We start from the raw sequence: 23,049 nt of genomic DNA, 5'->3' as shown, positions 1-23,049 counted from the left end.
ACTGGACAAGCAAAATCAATTCAAGGACAGATCAGATCACAAGAACCCAACCAATCACAGTCACAAGCAGCAAACAAAGTCAAGTCAAGGACAAAGCAAATCACAAGAACTCACAATAAACCACCAAAGACATAAACTAATCACTAATCACAGTTATAGGCAACAACAAAACAACAAAAAATATTTCCAGTAAAAAGAATAAAAAAGAAATCAAATGTAAAAAAAAAATTTTTTAAATCATGAAACATGACACCGTCCACAAGGTCACCAGACAGGTGTGACCTTGGAGTCAAGGACAAGGACGACCTTGACACGATCAAACAAAATTCACGAACTGAAATTACCTACAACTGAAAGAAAAGGGAAGGGGGCGTGGTCATACCTATCACCAATATCACAGCACAGAATTCATTCAAGATTTAATATAAGAATTATAGTAGAAATACATGATGAAAAATAACGAAGTATTTACACGGTAAAAATCAACGAAATTCGAACTCCCATTCAACGAAATACGACGGTAGGAAATAATAAAATGGATAATGTAAAAAGTAGAAAAAAGTTTTCGCTCGTGACGCCATTGTAGTAACTACCGTGATTGCCAGAACTCGGTATTCTGGCTGTAGGACTCCATGGCTAGGATGGGTCCAGATGGCCGGTGAATCACGGAATTACTGAGTTAAAAATATATATTAAATAGATAAAGTTATAGTTAGTATAAAAATATAGCTTACCCTGAATCTAGCTAGTCGTAATGGTAGATAGGTATGGTCGCAACAGATATGGTATGGTAGATAGTTTAGTGTAGAGCTTGAAGTGTGCAGTAGGTAGTCTGTAGGTAAGTGTGTCGGTAAGTCTGTAGGTAAGTGTGTAAGAATCTGGGTAAGTGTGAAGTGTGTAGGTAAGTCTGTGTAAATCGAGAGGTCCACTCGGCTTTATATGAGCCGGGTCAGCTCGGGACGAGGCAGAGCGGAAGTAGGAATGACCATTGCCAAGGTCACTAGCCATACGATTGTTTACGGCTAGAGATCCCTACAATTGTGTAACTTTGAGGTCCTGTGGCATGACACTAGTCTTCAGACCAGTAGGTCCTTGGTTCGAGTCCAGCTCTGGGCAATGCAAAGTTGAGTCCTTGGAAAAGGCTCTTTACTCATATTCTCTCATGAAAATCTCAGGTCTAAAAAGATCATCTGGTCGGTAAGAATTTTTCCTTGTCGAAAGAATAATGTGATAATCATTATGTTCCATCCTACATGTTAAATGTTGCTGTTGTCTAGAGACACATTTTAAAGCGCTTTAAACATGTATAGTAGGAGTAGTGGATATTGCTCTATATGAAAGCTCAACTAAAGGGACTTGAAAAAAAAAACCCAATAAATATATAAATTGACATCTTATATTTTTTTGAAATTATCAATTATTTTAGTTTAGCTATCTCCAGTTTGAACAGCTTACATTGTACAACAAATACAAAATTGAGGGTTCACAGCATAAAACTCGCACTCTTGTGAAGAATAAAGGAATTAAAATTGTCCCAACGATCGGGAGCCTCTGTGGGGTAATGGTAGAATGTCTGACCAGTAATCAGAAGGTCTGAGGTTCGATCCCCAGTTGAGGAGGACTGATTTTTGGGGATTTTTTTTTTTTCTTGAATTTTTCATTCTTGCTTTGTCTGGCACCTTTCATACACACTTGTGACAGATCTTTAACAAATATGAAGAGAGACACATCTTGAATCTCTTGATTTATTTTTTTATCATGAAAATAAAAAGTAAAGCAGTTTTTAAATTTAGATTATATTGTATATTTTCATCACATTCGATATAAAAGTATTCATTTATATTTTAAAAGCTACGAAAACAATCCAAGTGTAATGGAGACTAATTCTTGTCAGTGTATATTCTTCTGAGTTCTTTAGAGAAACGAGCGAGAGGAAAACCCATGACATTGAAATAATCTCCATCAATTCTTTCAACAAGAGTTCCACCAATTTTCTGAATGCCATATCCACCAGCTTTGTCCCTGAAACAGAGGGGGGGGGGGGGGGGATGTATATATATATATTTATTGTCATTGGGTTCACCCACACACAATACTGACTAGAGATGGTGAGTCACATATAGACTAGTATCATACATATAATAATAGTAATTGAAAGTGAAACTTTAAAACTTATATAGATTATAATGATATAGATAATGGCAAAATTATATTTTTATAGAAACCTTCTAATTTTTATGCGTATAATTATATATTGACCTTTCCAATGGCTCACACTGCTACATTATCATTGGTACTACATATAATGGATAAAGGGAGTATATATGACTCATAAATAAGGGAACAACACAAAACAAACACCGTTTCGTACTACATATCGGGTGAGAGAAAAAACCCTGCAAAAAAAGCCTGCAGCCACCAGACTATAAATTATACAAGTCTGAAATTGTACCACAATCAAACCCCATTAAACAAATTTATTTACACACTATTTCAAAAAAAATATATTGAAAATTATGAATTCCAAGAGCGTTTTAATAAACACACCGCAAAAATGCCATATCGAAGATTTTGGACGCAATTCACAAATTTTGATGTGATCTTTCAATCCCTCATTTTGCTCTATGACAGCCATTGCATTTTTTTCCAATGATCCGATTGATATTCTAATGTCTTGAATAGTGAGTCGATCCCATGCATTTTGAATTGACTCTTTTAACTCTGTTCTTGTGTAAAACGTTTTATACCCTCATAAGCCATCAATGACCAAATGCTGTTGTTCATAGGATTCAAGTCAGGGTGCATTGGAGGCTATTCATCTTTGGAAATATATCGAATATGATTTCTGCTCGTACTGATAATGATGTAACTCTGTTAGAAGCAAAAGTTTCTTCCAGGCTTTGTCCTGATCAGTCATTTGATTTTCAACCAAAACTGGAATCTTCTTACATTAGTAACACTGCACTGCTAAAACAAGATGCAAATTTGGAGACTTTCAATATCTTAATTTTCATACGAATTTGGTGTAACAGGCATAATTTCTTCATCAATGCAATATTTATCATCAAACTTGGCAAGAATTAACTTAAGGTATTGTTCTTGTTGCTTGTAAAGTTTCGAATATATTTGGTTTCTACTTCGTACTGAAATAGCGTCATAATTTTGTCTGGGTTTTTCTTTCGCACCCTATATATTAAAATTTAGTCACGGGCAATAAATATAAAATCTGTTTTATCAATTTAAAAAACTTATAACAATCTTTGATGTAAGATTCCAAGCATAAAGTGTATAGTTCAATAAAGGGACAAGTTGAGAGTAAAAGTAAAAGAGATAGTAGTGGTTATAGTAGTATTGGTAGTAATGATGATGATGGTGATGTGGTGGTGGTATTAGTTGAAGAGGTAATAATGTTGATGTGGCAGAGACACTTTGTAAATCGCTATAAACACAATTCCTACTTATTCAACCACCTCTACATCATCTTCACTAACGTTACCACCACATTATTGTCACCACTATCACTACTAGTACTACTACTAAAAGTAACACCATATCATCATCACTACAACTACTATTTCTTGATTTTTTGTTAAAGAATCAGAATGGAATCTTGTGGGAAAAAAGTGTTTGTAATCATTCTACACCTACCTCCAAAAATCTTTCCCCTATAGCATGACAGTGCTCTAAAAATATCAACTAATCAGTCAGTCAATAAACAAACAAGAAAAGAATTTAAAAATTTACATAGGCTCCCCTGTTTCTATATAAGCCTCAATGATTTCTTGCGACATCTCTGCCATTACAACGTCAGTTCGTTCAACGAATGATGTATAGTTGAATAGACCATCAGCCATGAGATTTTCTTTTGGTAAGGTCACTGCAAAAGTGGAAAGTTGTAAATATCAAAATATATTACCTTTCAGGAATATATCAACTTAATTAAGGATGCCGTCACTAAGGTTAAAATCTTTCCTTTAACATTTTACCAAATGTGTACAAAAATTATAAGATATTAGGAGTAAGTAAGTAAGAAACTCATCACAAGTTTTGTTTTCTTACGTCTAGACCATTCCAATGGTCTTTTATCTCACAAGCCATGATAAAATCTCGCGCCTGAAGGTCATACAGAATAGTGCGGCTAAATTAGTGACAAGACAAAAGAGAATGGCACACTCTCTGCATATTCTGTATGAGCTGCACTGAATCATTTTTGAGATTGCACTGTTTTGTTTTAAAAGTATAAATGATGAAGCACCTGACTGCATTAAAAGCATGTTAGAAATATAAGTACTAAATAAGAATTTACTATCCTCGACTAACAAAACGGAGCTTACTGTTAGAAATAATTATAATTATAAATTTTATGGCAGCTGTTCCTTTACCCAAACTGGGCAACTTGTGTGGAATGACCTGCCCAGAAGGATAAGAGAAGCAAAATCTATTGATAGATTTAAATCATTGTCAAAGCACTACCTTTTTATCATTACATTTTCATGGTATTGATATGATATTACATACACTGCTGCTATTGATATCATTGTGGTATACGTTTTACATAGTGCAACCTCTGGATAATGACATCCCTGAACCATGAATAATGACAACCCCTGGATAGCGAATTGACCTCTGGTCCTGAATTTTTTGCTATGTATTATTAGTAATAAAAACCCCCAAATAGCGACATACATTTCAGTAAAACCCCTGTTTAGCAACAAAAGGCAGTTGAAACCGATGCTTGATAACCGACCATCGTCATCTTGTACTCTTCAACAAAATAAAATCGCTTTTCCCCATCCCAATGAGATTGCTTTGTTACCGACCAATCAGATTGCATGTTTACTACAGTGCGTGGATTCAGCACCAGTTCATATGGAACCACAGCAGAAGAAGATTATTAGTAGATGGAACTCTCAAGGGTCTATTAACCTTCCCTGTTAACTACCTGTCTGAGGTCAGTGGAGGTTAACTGATATCAGGCAATGCTGTGCCCAATGGGCGAATTTATGGATATTTATGATCTTATATTATAATACACGTTGGAATAGCCGGGGAAAAAAAGATAGCCTCTTTCACTTTATTGTTTTCATTGTAAAAATCAATTATTGTTTTTCTAAACATCAGTCCAAATCTGATATTATTGCGGGTAATACCTAGTTGTTTTTTTTTAAAATACTGTAAGATGTAAATCTAACAAATTTTTTTTTTTTTAAGTGTTTGTAAATTGTGAAGCACTTAAATAAAAATTTTGATATTGAAAACTCATCATCAGCATCGCATGGACTTTAATTAATACGTATTAAAAGTAGATGTGAGCATCTGTGCTCTTGTGCGCTATTATCATTCTGGCACTTGATTTTCTTGATTTATTCCCAGTTTTGTTAAATGGCGTTGGAGCACTGTTTACGATCAAAACAATGACAATATACACCTTGGAGAGTGAAAGCATAACTGGTATGCCCTTTGTAAACAGGAGAAATACACATTCTAATGACGTTAGGACGTGTCTTCTCTCAGGCACTGGTCCACGCATTGCACTGTATGTATTCACGAGTCTTACAACACCCCCTTTTCCGCTATCTTGAAAACCCTAGAATAACGACGACCCTGGATAACGACATAATTTCCTGGTCCTGGGCAATGTCGTTATCCAGGAGAGGCTTCAGAGGGAAACTATACAGACAATGGACGTTTTGAGTACAAATCCTTCATCAGCATAACAATAAGCAAATTAACGTGGAAGACAAATAAAATAAAATGCTTATTAATTTATCTTCCATGATAATTTGTTTATTGTTGTGCTGATGAAGGGTTTGTACCTGAAACGTCCATTGCCTGTATTGTTCCGACCCAAAGCCTCTCCGTTTTCACTCTTTCCAGGCTTCAGGCAGCCCCTACTGTTTTCTAGCAGAAATTCAGAACTTTAAACAATATACAGAGCTTATATAACATAGAAGTGTTCTAAAGGTTCCTATAAATAAATAAATAAATAAAATTTGAGATATAATTTATTCCTTTTCATTTACTTTAATTTTCAATATTTAATTTATCCCCTTTTTACTGTACCTTTTGCACCCACGGGACATGCCAATATAACACCAGTAAATACACTATGGGATCTGCCACTTAATCTGTAAAGCAAATATCACAAAGAAACAATTCATAAAGGTCATGTGGAAACATTTCACAACAAGAACAATTATTGAAATGAATCATCTTCACACAATGATTACACAAGAAAAGAGTAAAAATTTTTAAAAAGAAGAGAAAAAGAGGAAAGAAATCCAAAGATCCTCAGTAACCTAATAATCTAAACTAATGCGCCCTAGAGCCCGATTATTCGGATCAGGGTGCTACGCAAGTCATATTTATTACTATTATTATCATCATCACTAATATTATTATTATTCTTAATAATAATAATATTTTATTGCCATTATTTTTATTTTTGTTACTTTTAAAAATTAATATTATTATTATTATTATTATCATTATTATTATCACTATAACCATCATCAATATTATTATTATCATTAATTATTATTAGTAATAGTAATACTTATTATTCTTTTGTCAAATATAGAAGTATTCAAATGATGATTCACCACAACATAATACCGTGTCAAAGTGGTGGGTCACATACTAGCTTAGTACCAAAAAAATGTATTACGATGATAGAATTGACATGGCATCTTCCTTATCCTTCGGCTTCTCAATGATGTGTGAATCTCGACAAACAACAGTGTCAGCACCAATAAGTAAATCTGGAAGTGGCTATAAAAAAAAATGAGAGAAGGGGGAAAAAAGTCAAAAAATGTATAGATGGACTGATACGATTCAAATGACAATCATGTCGCATGTCAATATAAACGTAAATAGACCTGCCTACTATTACAAAAAAATTGTAGAATTACAAAATTTTGGCACCAAATTCAGAGCTTCGCAATCATCTCAAGGTCATTAAAATTTATTGAAAATGAACATCGACGTCAGACTACATAATTTTAAGAATTTTGTAACGTTATTTAATCTTTGTGCGATTAAATTGTTGATGTTTAAAGATAACTACAGTGATTATAATTTTTACCTCCTAAAAATGACTAATTTTTACATTTTTCAATTTAGCAGGTCTGCTATGATTGGCAAAAAGGAATTTTGCTATATTGAACCAAAAAGAAAGAAATACCGTAAGCAGAGTGGGATGATAACGACAATCCCAAGTAAATCATTAGTCTGGTACTTTCTATTTTCTATGCCATCTGATTTTAACATACAAACTCTTGTCTACAAATTTAGTCTTTCTTCACCCACTCAGGGACTAAAGATGAGGGAACAGAAATATTCAAGATTACTAACTTCTTGAAAGAATAAGCTCACATTAAACTATGCTTAGTTTCAATAAAAAAAACAATTCTTATTCCTATATTGAGACTAGTTTTCTTTTTTTAAAAATCAATTTGGTTAAAAATGTAATTCCTCCCAAAGACTAAGACTAAGAAAGCATGACGCTTACATTATAAGAGCGATTAATAGGACTATAACGAATATCAGATTTTTCTACATTTTATAGTTTTAGTCAGGGCTATGAAGACCCATTCTTGATGTGCTAGGCGTCTAACCTAATATCATTTAAATAAGAGATGTTACCCTGACCACTCAAGCACTGCAATTCTTCATCCCACCCCGTGATACATTTCAAGTGCTTTATAGTGATTAAAGATGTGCAGAAAACAGACAAGCAGAACTGGGACAATAAGTCATTCAATGGTTAAATAAACAGTAAATAATACCCATTCAAAAGAAATAATTTTACTGAAAAAAAAAGTCCTTTCCTATGGGAAAATAAGGCATGGAAGTGGTAACCACTAACCTTACTAATTCAATGTTTTATTTATTTCAATTTTCAATAGATTTAACAATGTTAATCTAAGCTGTTTAATCTGCTCTAAGTGGAAATATAAATTAAATTCTGATAATACACAAACATATATATATATATATATATATATATATATATATATATATATATATATCAAGGACAACTATTCAGTATAGTAATCCTTGATATATATATATATATATATATATATATATATATATATATATATATATATATATATATAGAATCATGTTTGATACAAATATGGTACGAAAAGTGCTCGGCATGTAGCAACTGTGGTAAATATTTAAAAAAAAAAAAAATATATATATATATATATATATATTATATATATATATATATATATATATAATATATATATATATATATATACTACATCATCATTGGAATCGCTCTGTATAACCTATTGATAAACTTTGTTAAATTTATCTTTACATAGAATTAACGATTAAACGAAATTTAGGGACTTCTAACCTTTCGTTGAGATAACATTTGTTGTTTCAAAACAAGTTCACCGTTTTGCTATGTTTTCATGTGTACTTTTAAAGAATTTGCTTTAAATGTACATGGTTTCCCCGTTAAAAGATGAGCTTAATTATAATGCGTTTGCTTAACATTAATTTTACATTTTTTTGGTTTTTATAAAACCCCATTTTGGGTATTGCGTTTTCAATTAATAATTTGAAAAAAGAGATTGATTCCGAATGCCGTGCATTTTTTTCATATCTCGTATGATCAACTTTGTATCGCTTTATAGTATTTAAATTTTAAACTCCAACGAAGCAAGCTTCATTTAAGACATCATTGTTAAAAAACAAAACTAAAATTAAGATCGAAAGTACTTGTTCGTAATTGATAAAAAGACGGCAGCCTTCATGGGAAAAAATGGAAATGAAAGGCGTACCAATCTAATCCCTACTAGCATCTCTCTTTGTTGAAAAGCCATTAGGTTCAAAGGCCTAATTTCATAGACCCCCCCCCCCCCCCCCTCACACACGCAACACACACTTAAACAAAGTGGAAATGAAATGGCATGTCAATGTTAAGTTGTCTAACCCCCCCCCCCCCCCCCTTCCATTCTCAGGTTTAAAATCCAGTCAGTTCCAAAGCATCAACACACGAGCGAGATCATCTCGCTTTGCGTGATTCTACACCCCAACTCCTCCTCTTTCCTCATTGTTCGCCTGCCAGTCACCCGCTGTCTTCCTTTTCCAGTCTGTGCGATTGTGGTGTTGGCCGAGCCCAAGTGCAGTGTTTGCCTACCCCCCACCCACCCACATCACCCTCATCTTATACTTACGCTCTTTTTTTAATATATTACGTGTGGCCACCTTCCCCAATTTTTGAAGAAAAATTGAGAGAGAATAAAGGAAGGTGGTCTCAAATTGTTTCGGTTTAAAGAAAGTCCTTCTTAGAAGTACAGTAGAATTACTTTAAACCGAAATTTTGGGGACCTTCTAAACCATTTCGGTCTAAAGACATTTTGGTTTAAAGCAAGTTCCCGTTTTGCTATGTTTTTCAATGGTAGTTACTTTTTAAGGAATTTGCTCATTTAATGGTATCATGGGTTTCCCCGTTAAATGGAGTTGTTGAATAAATGCCGTCTTCGTAACCATTAATTTAAAATTTTTTTTTGGTGTGTTTTAAAAACATTTTTGGGGATTTTCGTTTTCAATTCAAAATTGTTGAAAGAGTTGAGTTCGGGATGCCGTGTTTTTTACATATCTCTGTCTTGATCAACTTTTTTTTCATCGACTTCACATAGTATTTTAATTTTAAACTCCAACGTGTAAGCACAGTGCTTTCTTTTAGACATCTTTTAGTAAAATGCAAAACTAAAATAAGATCGAAAGTTCTTGTGCGATAATTGATAATGAATGACGCGCAGCTATTCAGAGGTGAAGTGAAATGGAAATGAAAAGGCGTGTCAATGCTAAGCTGTCTACTAGGCATCTCTCTTTTGTTGAAAAGCCATTAGGTTCAAAGGCCTAATTTCATAGACCCCCCCCCCCCCCCCTCACACACACACACACTTAAACAAAGTGGAAATGAAATGGCATGTCAATGGAAGTTGTCCAACCCCCCCCCCCCCCCCCTTCCTTGTTCTCAGGTTTAAAATCCAGTCAGTTCCAAAGCATCAACACAAGAGCGAGATCATCTCGCTTTCGTGATTCTACACCCCAACTCCTCCTCTTTCCTCATTGTTCGCCTGCCAGTCACCCGCTGTCTTCCTTTTCCAGTCTGTGTGATTGTGGTGTTGGCCGAGCCCAAGTGCAGTTTTTGCCTACCCCCCACCCCCAACCCACCCATCACCCTCATCTTATACTTACGCTCTTTTTTTAATATCGCCGGGCATTATTACGTGTGGCCACCTTCCCCAATTTTTGAAGAAAAATTGAGAGAGAATAAAGGAAGGTGGTCTCAAATTGTTTCGGTTTAAAGAAAGTCCTTCTTAGAAGTATTTCAGTTCATCGTAAGAATTAGTACAAAGATAATGAAGAAACTAGTACAATTTATTAATTCTTTGCGGTTTAAGGTATTTTTCGGTTTAGCTTCTTTCGGTTTAAAGTAATTTTACTGTATTTCGGTTCATCGTAAGAATTAGTACAAAGATAATGAAGAAACTAGTACAATTTATTCAATTCTTTGCGGTTTAAGGTATTTTTCGGTTTAGCTTCTTTCGGTTTAAAGTAATTTTACTGTATATGATATGAGAGAACAAAAGTTTACTTCACCAAAATTTTATTACCTTTGTTTTACTCAGACGTGAAGCTACTTCCTCCACTTTTAGTCGTGCTGTTTCTAGGACATATTCTTGGGGAGATGATATTTTAGTCTTGTCAACATTTTCTTCAAAAGTTGAAGGAATAACTTCAAATTTTAGACCCTGAGGAGAAACGTTGTTGAGACAGGAAGAATCACAAATATCAGAACTTTGTATTCATCAGCAGCATTTGGATGAGATGATAATTAAAAAAGAAAAGAAAAAAGAAAAAAAAAGAGGAAAGCAAGAATGCAAAGTCTCCATGATAAATTGCATTTTTTGGCCAGCAAAATTTGCACAAGCCTACAGCCTACAACACATAATAATAAAAACGGTGTTGCTTGAAGCTCCAATTTATCAAATGAAGACAGATACTGTTGGAGTTTCAGGTTTCCCCTTTATCAGTTAAACATGTTTTGTTGATAAAGGAGAAACCCAAACCGTCCACAGTACCTATGTCTTCGTTTAATAAATTGGAGCTTATATTTCAATATTTATCATTATTTTTCCCTGACATAATAATAATATTTGGTGGCATGGGTCAAAAAACAAGAAAAATCTATAAGACAAATTATAGTCACAATCGAAAATAAAATGTTTACCACATTTTCCAGGATTTGTTTCCGTCGAGGAGATCCACTGGCTAATATATTTCTTTGAGCATTCAACACATGAATAAAGGGCTGTAACATTGTACTTCAGATCCAGCTACAACGTTTTATGCATGTAAAAATCTTCCAATGTTTTTCACAACTAGATGTAACTACACAAAAATAAAAATAGAGTTGTGTGTTTTTAAAGAAAAAATAATAAGAAAGCAATTTTACACATGCTAAATTGACTTGGCTCTTTAAATAATATAAGGAAAAAAAATACAAAAGATAGACGTAAAAAAATGGAAATATTGTCTGAATATGGAAAACAAAAAGGGCAAAATTGTGCCAATCTGCACATTATGAAACAAGAATTACAAATACTAAATTCTCTTCAACTACAGCATGCACTCATGGACGATTTCCTTAAACTCCACAATTAAAAAAAAGTGAGTTTACCTAAACTACTGGTTAAATGAATCTGAGATTGGCTCTGAGATTAGTTGATTCGATAAGAGGTACTTTACTAAAGTCAATGAAAACAACAACAACAACAACAAAAAAAAAGGGGGGGGGGGGTCTCTGTTCACTGAATGCAAGATGTTCGTTTAGTATGTTCACCCTCCTTATGTACAGTACCACTTTAAGCAGTAACGAGAGAGAGAGAGAGAGAGAGAGAGAGAGAGAGAGAGAGAGAGAGAGAGAGAGAGAGAGAGAGAGAGAGATGATATCAACTCCTGTATACTGATTTCCAATATGATTCCCATATCTCAAGCCCATCCAGTCAAAATTCTAAATACAACATGACATGCATTTGTATGTTCACCTTCCTTACGTCCAGACCACTAAAAGCAGTCAGGAGAGAGATGATGATGATCGGGTGAGAATATCGAGAAGGGGTGGTGGCTAGGATTACCTTACCTGTTGGTTAAACAGGGGTGATAATAGTGAGAAGGGGCAGCGACTATGCAAACCCTACTTGTTGGTTAATACAGGGGTGAGAATAGTTAGAAGATGCCAATACCTCTATTCTCACCCAGGATGAGAGGTTGAATGTTTTTCTATTCTCACCCAGGGTGAGAACTCGACTGTTTTTCTATTCTCACCCAGGAATAGAGACAGCCATTTTTCGGGAAACATACCTAAAGCTCCTCGTGCTAGCATATCTTTCAATTTGTATTTTCACTGTGGATCTTTTGTCATGAGTACCTACTTATTCAATCTGTCAATATATACAGTAGAATCACTTTAAACCAAAATTTTGGGGACCTTCTAAACCATTTCGGTTTAAAGCAAGTTCCCGTTTTGCAATGTTTTTCAAGGGTAGTAACTATTTAAGGAATTTGCTCATTTAATCGTATCATGTTTCCCGTTAAATGGAGTTGTTGAATAAATGCTGTCTTTGTAACCATTAAAAACGTTTTTTTTTTTTGTTTTTTTTTTTTTGGTGTGTTTTAAAAATATTTTTGGGAGGTTTCGTTTTCAATTCAAAATTGTTGAAAGAGTTGAGTTCGAGATGCCGTGTATTTTACATATCTCCGTCTTGATCAACTTTTTTTTCATCGACTTCACATAGTATTTTGATTTTAAACTCCAATGTGTAAGCACAGTGCTTTCTTTTAGACATCTTTTAGTAAAATGTAAAGCTAAAATAAGATCGAAAGTTCTTGTGCGATAATTGATAATGAATGATGTGCAGCTACTCCGAGGTGAAGTGCAATGGAAATGAAAAGACGTGTCAATGCTAAGCTGTCTACTACACATCTCTCTTTTGTTGAAAAGCCATTAGGTTCAAAGGCCTAATTACATAGAACCTCCCCCCCCCCCCCCTCACACACACATTTAAACAAAGTGGAAATGAAATGGCATGTCAATGGTAAGTTGTCTACCCCCCCCCTCCTTATTGTCATGTTGAAAATCCAAGCATCAACACACGAGCGAGAACATCTCGTTTGCGTGATTCTACACCCCAACTCCCCCCTCTTTCCTCATTTTTCGCCTGCCAGTCACCCGCTGTCTTCCTTTTCCAGTCTGTGCGATTGTGGTGTTGGCCAAGCCCAAGTGCAGTGATTGAAGTGTTTGCCTACCCCCCACCCCCTACCCCACCCATCACCCTCATCTTATACTTACGCTCTTTGTTTAATATCGCTGGGCATTATTACGCGTGGCCTCCTTCACAAATTTTTGAAGAAAATTAGAGAGAGAAAAAGGGAAGGTGCTCTCAAGTTGTTTCAGTTTAAAGAAAATCCTGCTTAGAAGTATTTCAGTTCATCGTAAGAATTAGTACAAAGATAATGAAGAAACTAGTACAATTTATTAAATTCTTTGCGGTTTAAGGTATTTTTCGGTTTAGCTTCTATCCATTTAAAGTAATTTTATTGTAGAAGCGCTTTAAAAACTCTAGAACAAACCTTGATAGAGTATTGAAAGTTTGAAAGTTTAAAGTTTCCTAATGCGACCATTGTTTTGGTTTTCCGTCATCATTATTTTTTGTGAAGTATTGAAAGCAGTCCTAGGTTCTATTAAAAAATTATTTTTAAAAAATTGAGCTTTTATATAGCGCAATATCCACTAAAATGTGCTCAAAGCGCTTTACAAGGGGTTCCTGGTCAACAGCAACATTTAACATGTAGTACGGGACATGACGCCTGTCAGGTGATATTACAATTTTTCGGACAAAGACAACGCTGTTAACGGCCAAGTACTCATTTTACACCTGAGTACGGTGAGAGAATGTGAGTAAAGAGCCTTTTCCAAGGACTCAACTATGCTCTGAGCGAGGCTCGAACCCAGGACCTTCCGATCCGAAAGCGAGTGTCATACCACTAGACCACATAGCCGCATTAGGGTTAGCTTGAGGCCGGAGGATTTGTTTTCTATTAGTATTAGGGTTACATAAGTCTTAGTAAAGGTGCTTGCTTTTCCTATTATGGTTAGTTAAAGGTACTAGGTTTAATTTTTTCTTAGAGTTAGTTGAGGGAATATTTGAGTTGTTTCCCTTCGCACGAGGAGCTTTCGGAAGGCCTCCCCATTTTTCTGGTCTGTCTACTGTCTAATCTCTAGATAATTTCCACTGGATAAATACACGTTAACTCCAGGTGAGAATCTCAACTCGTAGTAATTGAAGTGGGGTACTACCACAAACTCAGGGACCCAAATAATTTTGGGGTTTTGGGACGGGGAAAACTTTTTAAAAAAATAATTTTGGGGGTTTGGGAGGGGGGAAACTTTTTTTTTTTTTTTTTTGAAGTCTCTCCCCTCCCAAACCCCCTACTAGACTTTAAAAAAAAAAAAAGTTTCCCCCCTCCCAAACCCCCAAAATTATTTGGGTCTCCGAGTTTGTGGTAGTACCGTCGCCTGTTAGTGGAATTTCAGCCTGGGATCTATTCACTCATCCTTCACAGTTCTAGACTGAACCTGAAACGAAGTTGAAGTGAAGCGATGCGGTCAGTGGACGTGTGCCGAGAGTGAGAGTCAGTTTAGTGAGCAGCAGCAGTGGCAGTCAAATTGTGACCCAACTCGCCCATAGGAAAGTTGTGACTGGAAATTGCCGTTCGCGTTTTGGGGGGTTCAATTAAAGATGCATAACTTCGTTATAAAGAGGAATATCGCAGATATATTGGTATCATTGTTTTTGTCTTTCAATTTCCTTTTAAATGGTGCCAATTAAGGAAAAACCCATTAAAAATTCCAGAAGTTATATGAAGTTAAAATTTGGCAATTTTCAAATGCATTTATTTTTTTATTTACCGCGTGTGTTTTTAAAATAAAAACGCTTGTGTTTAGAATAACATCTAAACTTTATTCATGCCAAATTTCTGGACTCTATATCTATGCGCAGACACTTTTTAACTCTGCGCCGAAATGCCATGTTTACATTATCTTCTCATCATGGCTGCTCGACGATATCGATATTTTTAATTTAGTTCTGTATTATTTTTAATTTAGTCCATAATATTTTCAGTACTATTATTTACTTTATTTTTATTTTGAATACATACTTTCCAACTTTTTTTTATAGGCATTTTGTGGTTTTTGTTGTAAAAGTTCGTATATTTCTTCTCTTTGTGAAATTCGATATTAATAATATCGATATTTTAAAAATACCAATTGCTTTGATTTGATTTTATTTTGCCATCAAGTTTCTTTCCCATATGTTTAGATATGTTTATTATCAGTCAGTTGTATCCATATTCTAAAGGCCTTAGCCTTAATAATTATTATGGTAAGAAGTTCTACTAGTTATAAATTTTGACACCCCTACACATTGAGAGAGAGAGAGAGAGGGGGGGGGGGGGGAGTGGGGGAATAAAATTATATTAATTGTCATTTCAAATGATGTAGTAGCAATAAACCCAAAGTGGTTCAGCAGAATTTTTTAAAGTATTAAAAGCCAGAACTTTCCTTCTAATTAAAATAGAGAATCCATTTCAATTTATTTGAACTTTTTGAATCTACAATTCTATTTATATACAGTTAAATTACCAGAGGTAAAAATAAACTCATTATGTCATTACGCACATGTTTATATCTTTGCATTTAAATACTCTCAAACCTTTTTTTATTCTCTATGTATTAAATCAAAGAGGGGAATTATTTGCAATTGTTTCAGTGAGATATTGGAGATAAATACAAAAGTGATATAGCAAATTATTTCTTACGTCTTTTAATTATGTAACATTTGCGTCATATTATGTAATAATGTGTTAATTTGAAATGTTTAACTTTCTCTTTATTAATGTAAATTCATTGTCCTCGATAAGACGAACATTTTGGTATACTAATACAATATAAATATATGATAAGAACTCCATATTGACCGGTTTTTAAAACCATTTTTTATTAACATCACGCGATTTCGGTCACAACTTTGCGTGGCAATGGTAATTTTGGGGTAAAAATCGGTCTAAATTTTCAGACTTTGAACTGCCGTAACTTCAATTCTAATCAAGATAGAAACAAAATTCAAACTGTTTTGTAATCTGTGTTGCCAGCTCTTTCATTATGTCATGGTTTTAAGTGTGTGAGATACATTTAGAATTTCTATTCCTAGACCTCTAGATATCTATTAAACTTAAACTCCCTAGTGAGAGTGAGAAAAAAATCACAAATCAAAACAATTAAACAAATCGCTTAAGGCAGTTCACTTTTCTGGTTTATATCTTTTGGAAGGATATCATAAAAAGTGCGGTCGAACTGGTGTCAGCAAGTCCAAACGGTTGCCGTTGAATTTGAAGTTGATGCAAGAGGCGAGTAACAACAGTGGGGAAAGGAATAACGAAAGTAGAAATAACGAAAGTAAATATAACAACTAACTTTTCTCAACGAAGAGTTCGAATTCATCCTTGGAGCGTGAGGGGGAGGGGAGGAAGAGGGCGGAGGGAGGAATTCCAAGAATATTTTTCTTCCTTATCGTGAAAAATTCCAACTTCAAACAGTATATACCCCAAGTTTCCAGGATTTCGCTTAGGGCATCTTCTGAATTGACAGCATCACAGGGGATCTTGTTATGACAAAAGGGCAAAAGGAGTTTCATCTGTTTGTTTTAGTTTTGTTAGATTATTTTGGTATCATGTCTATCTATCTATCGTATCAGACACAGATAGAGATAATATCTGAGATATTTGTTGTTTTACATTTTATTTCTGCTATTTATGATGAGGTAGACTATCGTAGAGTGCAGCTTGGGTGTTTTATGTAATTGGCATGTGTGTGTGTGTGTGTGTGTGTGTGTGTGTGTGTAGTGTGTGTGTGTGTATGTATGTATGTTATTATGTTTGTGATCGTTGTGGGTTTTAGTTGGCCTTTGAAGGATGGGATTGTCAGTGTTTTATCTTGAAGTGTGTCATGAAATCTTAATTTTATTAAGTGGTTAATATCTTTTGCCACCATCAAAGATGGACAAAAAGAGTTAATGTTTAAAATAAAAGTATTTTGGTTGTTTTCTTTGAACTGCTAATTATGATTTCGTTGATAACAGGAGAAACAAAATTATGGTTGTCCAGGGAAAAAAAAAAAAACACCGCATCTGCCTGGGGTGGTGGTCGTGATGGTGAGGGTGATGGTAATGGTATTAGTAGTAATAGTATTACAATCGACTCCGCTTAATCAGGAGTTCAGGTTAGTGTGTCGATTAAGCGGAGAAGCTAAAAATAGCATCTAAGCACCAGCTTTCATGTACCATTCATTTAGGACTTCCCCCTCTGAGTTCTCTACAGGCTTGGGACCATCATATTCAAGACATTAGACTGATTAGAAGTTGTGTTTTTTTTTTTTTTTGTTTCTTTTTCGTTTTTCTTTTTATTATTTTTATTTGGGGGGTGTTTGGGGGCTCTTTACTTTTAGAATTTCTCTTTTTGTTCATGTTTCATCGTCAACAAAGTGTGACATTATTGTTTGTAAGAATAGTAATCGTGAAGTGTTGATTATAGTAAAGCCCCGTCTCGTCTGCATTGTAAATATCATTAGAGACGTACTGCTGAAGAAGTTGTTTCAAATCTTCATCACTCCATTGGCGGGCAAAAGAGACATCAGCATCGTGTTTTTGGCCATGTTCTTTTTTAAGTACGACATTCTGTCGGCCTTTCCATCTCGAGAGCCAGCATTCTAATGGGGAGAAAGACGTGCCTTGAGTTGATGCCAGTTAGTCTTTTGAGTGTTTCAGTCTAGACAGGCATGATACAATATTAACGTGCGGAAAAGGTTCAATGAGAAACGCATTTTCATTACTTTTTTTTTTTGGGGGGGGGGGGGGGGGGGGGTGGATTTTTTAGATATTTTTCTCAAAACAAGATGGAGTCAAGGTGTAGAGATTAAGTGGAGATGGTGTGCAATTAAGCGGAGCGATTATATAGAAATAATTCCGTTTTTCGGGAATGTGTAGTGTATAAGCGGAGTGTGCGATTAAGCGGAGTGAACTGGAGTAGTAGTAGTAGTAGTAGTAGTAGTAGTAGTAGTAGTAGTAGTAGTAGTAGTAGTAGTAGTAGAAGTAGTAGTATAAGTAGTAGTGGTAGTAGTAGTAGTAGTAATAGTAGTAGTGGTAGTAGTAGTGGTAGTAGTAGTAGTAATAGTTGTAGTGGTACTAGTAGTAGAAGAAGTAGTTGTAGTAGTAGTAGTTGTAGTGGTAGTAGTAGTAGTACTAGTAGTTATAGTAATGATAATTCTAAGGTGCAGAGACCGTCCAATTATTAATTCTTGATTCTTGAAATGTATTATCATCTTTATGCTCTTTAACCTTTTGTAATTTCAGATTTATGTGGTCATGTCAGGGAATTTTGGATATTGAAACCAAGCAACATAAATTTGCCAGATTTCATAATGTGTGATAAAAATTCCAACATCAATGAAAGTTTGACTGAGTGCATTGACCCTTGTGATGATGGTGATGTCTCAGATGCAATACCATGGTCTTTAGCTGATTTACCAGATGTGATATTAGTGAGGATAATGAAATTTCTCAATCTGAAAGATAGATATCACCTTAGCACAACATGCCATAGATTATATGAATTTTTCACACATCCTGACCTTTGGAAAGTCGCCCACATTTATTTGCTGGTGAAAGAAACTGGGGTGAACAGATTTGAATGGGCAGACAGTTCTATTATGACGTTTACCATGTCAGAAATTGTGAAACGTTTTTCTCACTTGTTCCAGCATTTGTATTTACAGACACCAAGTACAATCAAACAATTTGACAAGGCTGTCATCAACATGCTGCAAGATTTAGCACAAGAGTGTCGTCTGGAAAGTTTAACTTTGAGTGTTGGTATATTAGAATCAAAAGATAGGGATATTCAGTTTGAAAGGAACTTTTTCTCAAATACAAAAGATGTTCATTTTGTAACTGCTTTGCTTTACAATGCAGTTCGTCTGAAGCATTTGAACATCATTTCCTGGCCTTTACATGCAAATTCAGAAGAAAACGATATTTTCCGAGCCTTGGTGTCTAATGAAAAGCTGACAAGTTTGGAATCATTGAGTCTTTTTTACATAGATAAAAAACAACAGTGGACAGGTAGAGTCCCAAACTTGCCTGAACCCGAGCAAATCACCAAAGTCTTTTCTTTTCTTCCCAATCTAACCCACATTTCACTTAGATCACCAATGATTAATGATGATGTGATTCAGTTACTAGCCTCAGAAAAGAGGAGGAGCTTAAAAGTGTTGGAAGTATTAGTAATGTGGTCACGTGCAACGTCAGGTCATGTTGGTTGTAAAATTCCAGATATAAGTGGACGGTCGTGGCTTAAGTTGAAAACTGTCTCCCCTCACATCAAAGTTGAGTTTGTAATCCACATTCGAATTCCTTTTGAAGAGCTGATTGTCATGCTTAAACCAGAAGTGCCGTTATCCTCACTTATGATTTTGAAATATGGTCAATGTGGATCTATGCTAATTGACTCAATCACTTCAAAATACACGGGTAGTTTGACTAGTTTTGTCAGTCTTTGTGATTCTGATAATTGTGATAATTCTTTATTAAATTTAATGAAAGAATGCAAATATCTCAACAACTTTGTTTACCACGGGGGGATAAATTATAAGACAGTCATGCAAATGGCAGAGTTGGCTAAAGATACTGAAAGGGAAATGAAATCATTTGAATTCAAAGAGCAAAGTATCAAAACAGACAATTTACATGAAGGAGATGAGGACGATGATGTTGTGATACGTCGTGATAATGAGACTCAGGAGTATGTTTTAGCTGCTATTCAGTCCTGGCACTTCAATGAAGAAAACCACCAAAGAAAACTTGACTTAATGTCAGATTTTGTGAAGGATATTTTTGGTCATTCATGGACTTTGTATAAAAGAAATTGAGTAGAAATTTTAATGTTTAATGATAATAATAATAATAATAATAATAATAATAATAATAATAATAATAATAATAATATAATAATAATAATAATAATAATAATAATAATAATAATAATAATGATAATAATAATAATAATAATAATAATAATAATAATAATAATAATAATAATAATAATAATAATGCTGAAAACTTAAAGCGTTTTAAAGGGGAATTTTTGTTTTGTTTGTATTTTTGTTTTATTCTGATATACTTTTGTTTTTGCTTTGTGCATTGTTCTCTGGTTTTCTTAGAATTAGAAGGAATAAACTTGGGAGCAGGCACTGGTGTAAGATAAAGATCTGAAAAGCTGTCTATGACACAGTGCCAGATAAAGTAAGAATGAAACTACAAGAAAAAAAAACCATCCGAAAAAAAATCAGTCTTCCTCAACTGGGAACTTCAGACCTCCTGATTACTGGTCAGACGTGCTACCAGTAAACCAGTTCAAGATGTATCCATTGTCTGGTCGTAATAAAAAAAAAAAACAACTTGGTTTCAAAATAAGTATTTCAAGGGGGGGGGGGGGGGGGGGTGGTATTAAAGTTAGATCAGATTCACTTTCCTTCCATTAAAATTTTTATTTTTTTCTTGGGCAGTGAAATGTCCTAATTTTTGGCTTCTTACTCCACTGTATCAAACAGATGGGGTCCCTTCGTCTATTATCATTTTTGCACCCCCCCCCCCCCCCCCCCTTCTATTAAATTTCAGCTCATGAATTGTGCTGATAAAATAGCAATGAACGTATGTCGCCATCAGAATTGTCACTAGATTGGAAAATGTCCAAATTTCGCCCCCCCCCCCCCCCCCCCCCCCCTTTTCCCCTTTTCCCCTTTCTTTGGTCAAAATGCCCGCACCCCGCACCCCCTCTTGAGTAAAGGAACGCTGAATACACATGACATTACATAGGCTAGGTATACTTGCAGTTGTGTAAATTGTGTTCTCAGTATAGTATTTGATTGGTTGTGACATGAAAAGTATAGTTTAAACCCCCTACATCTCGCATTCAATCTACTTTGAATTGTGACTGTGATACTATTGCAATAATAACTGTTGTGTAATTATATAGTCTTTTTTCGTCTATTGTGATGTCAGTTCTTTTGTATACCTTTGTATACACCTATTATTAATAAAAATGTATTTATGATCAAAAAGCAAGCACAATTATAGTTTCTATTTATATAATACTAATACACATATGTGAATTTTATTGTATTTTATCGTTTTAGAAAAAAATTAGAAAAATCCCTTTTCAATAATTTATAATTAGAATGTTAAGCTTAAATCTAAGAACATTATTATGGGGTCATTGGTTTTTGTTTTTTTTTTATGTGAAGTATGAGTTTTCGAAGATATTCATTTTCCTTGTAAATCATCTCTTTGTTATGTACTGTAATATTTTTTTAAATTTTGAATATCATGTTTGTAATTGTAAGCATTTATGTGTATTCCTCTTGGTGAGATCCTCTGTTTGTGTCTGGATGAAACATTTAGGTGATCTCATACTTATTACAATGATAGATGCTCTTGGAATCTACTTTTGTTCCCTATTTGAACCATTCCCTTTATTTTTACTTTTTCTCGTGTGACGATCGAATTTTCTTCCTTTTTACTGGCGCTGAAATGACCTAAATGTGTCGCAAGCGCCATAAAACCCTTAAAACAATCCAAACAAAATACCTTTATAGTAGTATCAGATGTTTTAGCATTGGTTTTAATATAATCAGGGATGGCAGTGCCACATACACTTTGCTTGTATCATATAAGATGTTGGCACTCTTCTGATATAAAAGAAAGAATCTCTCATTGATATGATTAGTATTATTTGTAATTATTGTTATAATTATTTATTATTATCATTATTATTATCGTCATTTTTATTATTATGATAATAATAATTATTATTTTTATTATTATTACTGCCATATGTTAGAAATGATTAATGGCTCGTATATAAATTTTCACGTTAAATTTCCCATTTTTATCAGTTTGATACTGTGCTTAGAGTAAATTTTTTTTAATGGGAGAAGAAAAAATATATCGTTTTTTTAATCAACGATTTTTGTCTTGAACGTGTTGTTAATTACATTGATTCTTTCGTCTGTGTCATAAAAAAGCTTCAGTACACAATGTTGTTATAATTCATTTATACCACAGTTTAATGGCCCACAGAGCGGAAGTTTATATATATATATATATATATATATATATATATATATATATATATATATATAATATATATATATATATATGTTTACAATATCTTGCTACTTTTTGGATAGGATACCACAGTATTGCAAAGAGCTGTCTGCTAGATTTATCAGACACCATGTTAGTAGAAGTAGAAGCTACTGGTCAGACTTCAAATTGATGGAAGCTACTGGTCAGATACCAGGTTGGATGAAGCTGCTGGTCAGATACCAGGGCGGTGGAATCTACTGGTCGGATGTCAGGTGGAAGGTAATGGTCATGTTGTTAGGGTTTAACCTGCTGTCCCTTTGTCTGTGGTCTTGTGGTTTGACATTAGGGTTCTGACCTGGAGGTCTGATTCGAATCTTGCTGTGGGTGTGTGGCAAAGTTGTCCTTGCAAAAGTATCTTTAGTCACATTCCTTCACCAGAGAAGTAGTAATAGTCCTGCAGAGTCATGAGGCCCATGGAACCAGAGTTAATCCCAGTTTTTATAGCGTGAAATGGAAAGTAGCAAAAATTGCTTGCTATCCTTTGGATGGGACGCTAGACTATTGCAAAGTAGGTAGTTTCTACCAGATCTAACAGCAGACTCAGCTACCCATTCACTGCTATCAATGATATAATATATTCGTTGCTGCACGGTAGACTAGGCAGATGGGGTTAGATTAAAAATTCTTGACTTCATCCGGAATCACTCTTGGTCCATTTGCATGTGAAGCGTGCCCCCCCCCCCCCCCCCCCTTT

The 23,049-nt window shown here is 34.6% G+C and overlaps 2 protein-coding genes across 9 annotated transcripts; one reads left to right on the top strand and one right to left on the bottom strand.

Moving 5' to 3' along the window:
• Positions 1-1,734: 1,734 nt before the first annotated feature.
• Positions 1,735-16,534, bottom strand: LOC144970498 (putative bifunctional dTTP/UTP pyrophosphatase/methyltransferase protein). Of its 5 annotated transcripts, XM_078910200.1 has the most exons (8): positions 16,402-16,517; positions 12,081-12,175; positions 11,264-11,424; positions 10,647-10,784; positions 6,668-6,771; positions 6,064-6,128; positions 3,745-3,877; positions 1,735-2,022 (listed from the first exon to the last, which is right to left on the bottom strand). In XM_078910200.1, the coding sequence occupies exons 3-8, from the start codon at positions 11,351-11,353 to the stop codon at positions 1,881-1,883; spliced, it is 672 nt and encodes a 223-aa protein (XP_078766326.1). In that variant the 5' UTR covers positions 11,354-11,424; positions 12,081-12,175; positions 16,402-16,517; the 3' UTR covers positions 1,735-1,880. The 5 variants fall into 5 exon arrangements, with proteins under 5 accessions (XP_078766326.1, XP_078766325.1, XP_078766327.1 ...); XM_078910199.1 differs by lacking the exon at positions 12,081-12,175 and having other exon boundaries at positions 16,402-16,534; XM_078910201.1 differs by lacking the exon at positions 12,081-12,175 and having other exon boundaries at positions 16,452-16,505.
• A 68-nt stretch (positions 16,535-16,602) lies between these two features.
• On the top strand, positions 16,603-20,120 carry LOC144970497 (F-box/LRR-repeat protein 3-like). 4 transcript variants are annotated; one of them, XM_078910194.1, is made up of 2 exons: positions 16,603-16,792; positions 18,504-20,120. In XM_078910194.1, exon 2 carries the CDS (start codon positions 18,572-18,574, stop codon positions 20,075-20,077), a length of 1,506 nt encoding a protein of 501 aa, XP_078766320.1. In that variant the 5' UTR covers positions 16,603-16,792; positions 18,504-18,571; the 3' UTR covers positions 20,078-20,120. The 4 variants fall into 4 exon arrangements, with proteins under 4 accessions (XP_078766320.1, XP_078766322.1, XP_078766321.1 ...); XM_078910196.1 differs by having other exon boundaries at positions 16,603-17,896; XM_078910195.1 differs by having other exon boundaries at positions 16,603-17,956.
• Positions 20,121-23,049: the final 2,929 nt, after the last annotated feature.

The sequence above is a fragment of the Berghia stephanieae genome, chromosome 4 (genome assembly GCF_034508935.2).
Source record: "Berghia stephanieae isolate SIO BIC M18660-M18661 chromosome 4, UCSD_Bste_1.3, whole genome shotgun sequence".
NCBI lineage: Eukaryota > Metazoa > Mollusca > Gastropoda > Nudibranchia > Aeolidiidae > Berghia > Berghia stephanieae.
The sequence above is the reverse complement of the archived record's forward strand: the minus strand, read 5'-3'. Positions and strand labels throughout refer to the sequence as shown.